Source organism: Octopus bimaculoides, chromosome 24, assembly GCF_001194135.2.
Source record: "Octopus bimaculoides isolate UCB-OBI-ISO-001 chromosome 24, ASM119413v2, whole genome shotgun sequence".
NCBI classification, from domain to species: domain Eukaryota; kingdom Metazoa; phylum Mollusca; class Cephalopoda; order Octopoda; family Octopodidae; genus Octopus; species Octopus bimaculoides.
In genome coordinates this window covers 9,607,386-9,615,082 of record NC_069004.1, presented here as the reverse complement: position 1 = coordinate 9,615,082, position 7,697 = coordinate 9,607,386, and the positions used below count along the sequence as shown (strand labels likewise).

The window sequence follows — 7,697 nt, the reverse complement described above, 5'->3', positions numbered from 1 at the left end:
TGGTGTCAAAACAGGAAGTGTGTGCAAGGGGAGACAAGTGTTTTTAGTTGGAGTTATATTTATATATATATTTATATATATATTTATATATATATATATATATATATATATATATGCCCCAGCATGGCCACAGCTCATGAGCTAAAACTGGATAAAATAAAATGAAAATGAAATATATACACGCACATACACTCACACCCACACACATATACACGTGCACACACATACACATACACGCACACAATTACACATACATGTACATATACACACACGCACACACATACATAATAAGCTTAAAGTATTGACTAAAGAAAGTAAATTAATATTAGGGCACAGAAGCCCTTCACAGAAAAAAGTGGCTTTTCCATATACATATGGAAAACCCACTTTTTTTCTGTCAAGCGCTTATGCACCCCCAATTTTAGATTACTTTCTTTACAACAGAAGAAAGTGGATTTTCCGTGCACATGTAGAAAACCCACTGTTTTCTGTCGGGGACTTATGCATGCCTATATTAGATTATTTTCTTTATTCAATACTGAGTGACCGCTGATAAGCTTTAAGCTTATAGATTATTATTATCATTATTATCATTTACAGAATTGTCAAATTGGGCACAGCTTTTTAAACACACACACACTCATTGCATGACTAATTCAACTAAGTGACAAGTGTATCATCTCTCTACCAAGACTGTAACAAGTTAGTAACAAATCCTAAATGATAAAGTAATACAATAAAAGTAATACAAAACAATACCAGTCACTATCTTATTTGAATTTTCTTTTTCTCATTTTCTTTTCTTTCGACTTTATGTGTGCAAGCGGCCACCTCATCAACAACGTAAGTTATTATCAGTATTTACTTTTCATGTGTTAATAAAATCTGACACTAACATATTGTAATGCTAATCAAATCTCTAAACATGTCCTCAATATATTACAACCTTAAAACGGGCAACAATACTTTCAATTTGAAAAGTATCAGACATACTAAAGAAATAAATAGCAAAAATACCCACATCATTAAATATGTGAAAGAAATGTCTAGAATAATTAACTGGACCATGGCTTTAGATGACACTTTGAGAGGGTGAAGCCTCCTGTACACATTTACTAGAATTGTACTATCAGTCCCAGCATTGCTACTATACAACTGAACATGTTAAAGCTCATGAATCTACAATGTGATGGGTGTAATATATAGATGTTTATATAGTCTTGGCTCCCTTTCGTTAATGGTGAATAATTGCCTTCCATGTAGAAAATTTTCGTTATGATAATAATGATTATGTAACAGTTGATATGTGGTATAGTTATTTATTAGATGATAACCTGAAGTATGAAATATATGAAATACATCAGGAAGTGCCCTTTTCTTCTGCCTTAGTCTTTTACCTGATATTGAACCTGTATTCAAATATATATCCCTCCCACTATCTGCTTTCTCTCTTTTTCTTATCTTTCAGTTCACCATGCCTTTTTCCAATTAGAAACAAGTGGTTACACTGATTCAGGTAAGGTTATCTATACAGATTTATTGCACACTTCTCATAATTTGAATTATCCCCTTAAATAACTATAATTACAGGGTTGAGCTAATTCCTACTATCAGAGTATTAATTAAAATTCTTTCATTACATACATGTGTTAATGACTACTATTACATACTTGGGTTAACTCCTGCTGTTATAGAATTGTGGAATTTATTACACTTGGGTGAAGTATACTACCATAATAGACTTAAATATTATTAGACTACCTGTGACCCACTAGGTCACCTGGCCAGTCTTAGTTTCCCAGCAACGGAGTTTTGTTTTGTGGGTTTTTTTCTTCTCCAGGTTATTTTGCATGCTTTCAACAAATGTGACGTTGAGATATGTTGAGTGCACTCAAAAAACATTTTGTAATGGTATTCACTTGAAAATAATTATAAAAAATATTGATATACTGTCTGTTTAAAGAAAGCTAAAATATAAATACATACTGTACAAACAGCTTACATTTTGGAAATCACATTCACTTTAAAATATTTCTAAATGATTAAAATACTGTGTACATCAGAAAGTCAATATTTTCTTTTCTTTCTTAGGGAGTGACAGAGAGAGAGAGAGAGAGAGAGAGAGAGAGCGAGCGTGATTACTATGTGTATGTATATGTCACAGATAGCATACGTGTGTTAGTGTTGATTCACACCCCATGACATTCATTATATGTGTGTGTATTCTGTATGTGTGTTGATGTCACGGAAGCTATGTTTCTTTTTTTGTCAAGAAATAACAAACAAAAATTGTGGTTAATCGTTTTCATTAATAAATAGAGGTCTAAATATCACAAAAATTTGTACTGCTCTGCCTTAAGTAAGTATCAAAGTAAATATGAAAAAAAAAAAGATAAAATGTGCTATTTCTGAGATATTTTGGGTACAAACAAACATCTAGAGTTTTAATATTATTAAAATGACAAGCATGAGTTAACTATATTGAAAGACATGGGCCAACTATAATTGTAATTAGAGATATGAAGGACCACCACCACCACCACCATCACTAGCACTACTACTACTACTATTAACTATTAACTTAATTTCTAAACAAATTATGGACAATTACAAATTGAATGACAGCACTGAACTTTTCATTCCTAAAGGACCAAGAATTATTTTAAAGGATCACAAGGAAAATTTTTGTAGTAACCCTAAAGTAAGATTGATTTGCCCAGGAAAATCTGATCTGGGTAAACTTAGTAAAGCTATTTTAGATAAATACATACCGGTTCTTAAAGAAAAGATTAAGTTACAACTCTGAGGCATTAGATTGGTTTAATAGCATTAAATATAAAAGTAAGAATAAATTCATACAAATAGACATTGATAGCTATTACTCATCAATTAACCAAATAGTTTTAAATAAGGCCCTTTTATTCGCGAAAAGAAACTTGAATATTAATATGAATGAAATTAATGTTATTACAGCTGCCAGAAGAACTGTTGTAGAGTTTGAAAACAAGTATTGGACTAGAATAGATAGTAGGGATGCTTTTGATAGTCTTTTAATCTTAGGAAGGGATTTTCCTGAAATTGCAGGAGGTTTATATAGAAATGATGCCCTCTTTACCATTAGGAACCTATCTAATAGGAAACTGGAACTATATAAGAAGAAATTTTACAGATTTTTAAAGAGTTTTGGACTCTCTATAACGATAAAAAATGAACATAAATCGGTTAACTTTCTTGATGTTAATCTCAATCTCATTACTGGAAACTCTGAGTCATACCATAAGCCTAACTCCAAACCTAAGTACATAAATGCCAAAAGTAATCATCCCGGTTCTGTAAAAAAGTTTTTTGTTTATGGTATCTCTAAAAGAATTTCCAGTCTATCATCTAACAAGGATATTTTTGACAAAAGTGCTGAATTTCATAATGTGACATTCAGCAAAGCTGGGAATAAACAAAAATAGAAGTATTATCCTAAAAATAAGAACATCAGTATCTCTAATAACATGGATATTTCTCATGTTAGTAAAGATTTTAAACAAACTGCCAAGGATAAGAATAAGGATAGGGTAAGTAAGGTTACTTGTCCAAATGAGAAAAATGATATATAAAATACAACCGATATATTACTATGTTCTTCTAATTATCCACATACAATTAGGAATATGAATAATAGAGTAAAAAAATTTACCCTGTACATATTTAATAAGGTTCAAAAATTTGAAAATCATAATGCATCTCCAGATAAGAATGATATTATTTGGTTTATAATTCCATTCACTAAGCAAATTAAGAATAATTTGGTTGGGGGTCTTATACAAACTTTTTACTAAATGCTTTACAAAAGAAAATAGATATTATGATATCATTAATCCTAGACTTTTTAAAGTTGCTTTTTCTGTATCAAATAATTTGTCCCAGATTATCTTTGCAATTAATGAAAAGAATTATCTAATTTTTATGATGATTATAACTGTAGTAAATGCAACAAAAGTTATGTGCTTAGAATATATGGTAACAAGAAATGTGAACTTGAGTAGACTATTGTTCAAGGGGAAACAACCCAAATTAAATTCCATCTCAACCTCTTGAGCGTAGGTAATATACCAAATACCAGCCAGTCATACTGAAGGTAATAATATAAAACAGAATAATACGAGTAGTAATGAAAATATATTTTGTGATTGGAAGGTTAGAAGTAAATGTTTGTTTAAAAATTATTATAAACAAAGAAATGTTGTTTAAAGATGTAAAGTAAAATCTGAAAGTAAGAATTTCTTTTACTTAGGAGCAATGCAAAATTTTATCTAGAGATGAATATCTAACCATATTTACACTTTAAACAATAGCAACAAGTCTTCTAGTCCCAGCCTCAGTAAATTCATTTGGGACCTAAAAGTGGGACCTCTGGAGTGGGAAATTATAAGCAAGGCTACTGCTTGTAAGATTAGTAATTCTTTTTGTTTTCTCTGCTTTGAAGAATTGTATCAAATCCATTTTCCAGGCAGCATCTCTTAAATACAAGAAATGAGACTGGTTTTTCATGTGTTCACACATGTAAATGGTCTCTCAAAAACTACCATTAGATATTTTATTTTCATAAATAAGGAAGTTATATATTAAACCAGTTAGTACTTTAAATTGGTTGGCATTTCATGTTTGGTACTTCTATAACTGTTAAGAATTAAATAATTCTCAGTAGGTGAGGAAGGTAACTGATTTTTCATGTATTCATGCATGTTTATGGTATTCTAAAAACTACCATCAAATATAATATTCTAATTATAAATAATTAATTAGAAGTAGTGCTGCAGATGTGCCAACACATACGAGCTTGAGACATGGCCCCTGACACACTTCTCATGAGGAATTCTAGAAAGAACTCCACGAGACCACTGCAGAGATGCTTCTGGGAAAAAAAAAAAAAAAAATTTCAGTAACCTTTGGAAAACTGATTTTAGCAGTGACTCGAACAATTCCTAGCGATATCTGAAGAAGGAATTTTTGTATTCTGAAATGTTATTATATCACTCTATGGATAATTAAATTATAACAGTTATTGTATGTAGAACATGGGCAGTTCCCATGAGCACTATCTTTTGAATTTCTGCCATTTTGGGGTTTCCTGGTATCTGAGGTAGGTAGCAATCAGCTCCTATTATTATTATTATTATTATTATTATTATTGTTCAGTAGCTTTATTTTTATAATGTGCTTTCACTTCACTACCGAGTGCAGCTCTGTGCGCCTTGGGTATGTGCTGTGGTTTGCTGTGATGCTCTTATGGTTACTGTATTGAAAGTGTTTTGCGTAGGATGTGTGCAGTGCCCAGTAGTGCAATTTTCTGTATGTTATATATATTTGTAAGTCCTGGTGTTTTTGTTATGTATTTGTCTGAATATTTTTTTATTATACCTAAGGCACCTATTATTATTATTATTATTATTATTATTATTATTATTATTATTATTATTATTATTATACCGTCTTTTTCAGATGGAGTAACCAATTTACATTGGAAGAGAAATGAAATCCAGAATGAAGGCAATATTAAATTGGTTAATAAAACATATATTATCATACCTGAAGATGGCACGTACCAAATAAACTGTGCAGTGCAATTGTACATTGAAGCAAGTACTCCTTCATTCATCGTTACCTTGATGCTGCAGAAGAAGAATAATGGAAAAGAGTATGTATTTATGAAGAAAAGTACAAATTCCTTAAATATACCGGAACATGCCATAATACAATTATCTTTTGGATACAAATTTGAAACTAATGATGAAATCGTTTTGAAGATGAACAATCTAAAATTCATCAGCCCCAATATGTTCTCCAGTTACTTGATTATCACCAGTTTAAAGCATAAATAAGGAAAAATAAAACGTTGGAGTTGTGGTTTAGATTTCTTTTATTTTTATCAATTTTGATCATCAGTCTAGTTATGTTGAGACACTTCTTTGGAGAGTTTCATTTCATTATATCAATCTTTTTGTTCTTTGATTGGCCACCTTCTCCAGCAGCAACCTAGTGTGCTCAGCTGCCAGTCCAGGCTTAGCTGCTCATCAGGCAGAGAAGAGTAAACTGTCAAAGCATCAGCTGCTCTCTGTGGCAGTGGAGACCTACAGTGTTCTTGGTTCCCAGACTATATTCTGCTCCCTGTTATCAAGGCAGAAATGGCCATCGGCAAGTGCAAGGTCCATGATTCAGTGTGACTGTTCCAGCATGTCTCCCTCTTCGTCCTCCACAGTAATGCCTTTTCCAATTTGTTTGTTAGAGCCATGAGGTGGATCGACAAGTCTTTTTGGTTATAGCTGTTATATCTCTTAAGAACACACATATCCTCTTAAATGTTCAACCAAGAAGTCTGAGTTGCAACTTGTCTAATGTGCACATCATTATCTATGATAAATTGGTATGATTTGAGAAGAGGCTTAGCTGCTGTTCCTAGAAAGTCAGGCAATAGCACAGTGTGGCCTTGGGAAAGAGGATTTTTATGTGTTTAACAGGGGATATTAAACAAGAATGTATAATATCAATACACTGTGCTATATAGACCTGTCCATTCTAATATCAAAACATTAAAGGAATAGTTTTCTTTACATATCTAATTTGGCTGAGGTTTTTCACCTGTATAGGCGCAGGAGTGGCTGTGTGGTAAGTAGCTTGCTTACCAACCACATGGTTCCGGGTTCATTCCCACCGCATGGCACCTTGGGCAAGTGTCTTCTACTATAGCCTCGGGCCGACCAAAGCCTTGTGAGTGGATTTGGTAGACGGAAACTGAAAGAAACCCGTCGTATATATGTATGTGTGTGTATATGTTTGTGTCTGTGTCCCCCCAACATCGCTTGACAACCGATGCTGGTATGTTTACGTCCCCTGTAACTTAGCAGTTCGGCTAAAGAGACCGATAGAATAAGTACTAGGCTTACAAAGAATAAGTGCTGGGGTCGATTTGCTCGACTAAAGGCGGTGCTCCAGCATGGCCGCAGTCAAATGACTGAAACAAGTAAAAGAGTAAAAGAGTATGCTCATATCAACCAGATATTTAGAAAAGGATATTTTTATCTACTAACAATGACTGGAGTATATCTATTACAGCATTTGCACTGCTTGGATTTTCTACTACCTGTCACCAGATTTTTAAGCCAAGATACAAACTGCAAAAAAAGCATTGACGTAAGAGGAGATAATTCAGACGGTTATGACTACTGAGAAGTATTTCTGTTTGAATGCACCAGTTCTCACCCTAACCCAACACACAAAGAAACTTACACACAAACACACACATTTGAGCCAAAATTAACTTCATGTTAGTATCCATATTTAAATGAAATAGTACACAATACTGTTAGGAGATGTGAAATCTCTTTTCTGCAAAGCTATGTCTTCAACAATAACCCAATTCCAACCAAAGCCTTGTGAGTGGATTTAGTAGATGAAAACTGAAAGAAGCTCATAGAATATGCATGCATGTATATATATATATATGCATGTATATATATATATAAATAATACAAAATGGAACAAGAACGCAAAACATCCGGGCAGTTAGGTGATACAAGAAAGGGACAAAAAAACATCAAGATAGATGATACAAAGAAAACAAGGAGGGCCATTCGGAGTTTTCTTTCCTCAGTTGAGATCCAGATTATCTTTGGAATTTTGGCTGGTTATTCTCGATATTTACATTA

The 7,697-nt window shown here is 32.7% G+C and overlaps 2 protein-coding genes across 2 annotated transcripts in view; one reads left to right on the top strand and one right to left on the bottom strand.

Moving 5' to 3' along the window:
* Positions 1-5,898, top strand: part of LOC106876237 (uncharacterized) — a 7,459-nt gene extending 1,561 nt beyond the window's left edge. Inside the window, exons 3-5 of the mRNA XM_052976511.1 lie at positions 825-843; positions 1,469-1,516; positions 5,494-5,898. Coding sequence (XP_052832471.1) covers positions 825-843; positions 1,469-1,516; positions 5,494-5,873 — 447 coding nt within the window. The 3' untranslated portion in view covers positions 5,874-5,898. The remainder of the gene's footprint in view (positions 1-824; positions 844-1,468; positions 1,517-5,493) is intronic.
* The window catches only part of LOC106876234 (tetratricopeptide repeat protein 38), a 66,700-nt gene continuing 64,544 nt past the window's right edge, over positions 5,542-7,697 (bottom strand). Inside the window, exon 16 of the mRNA XM_014924716.2 lies at positions 5,542-5,663. The gene's annotated coding sequence lies outside the window, so the exon portion shown is untranslated. The remainder of the gene's footprint in view (positions 5,664-7,697) is intronic.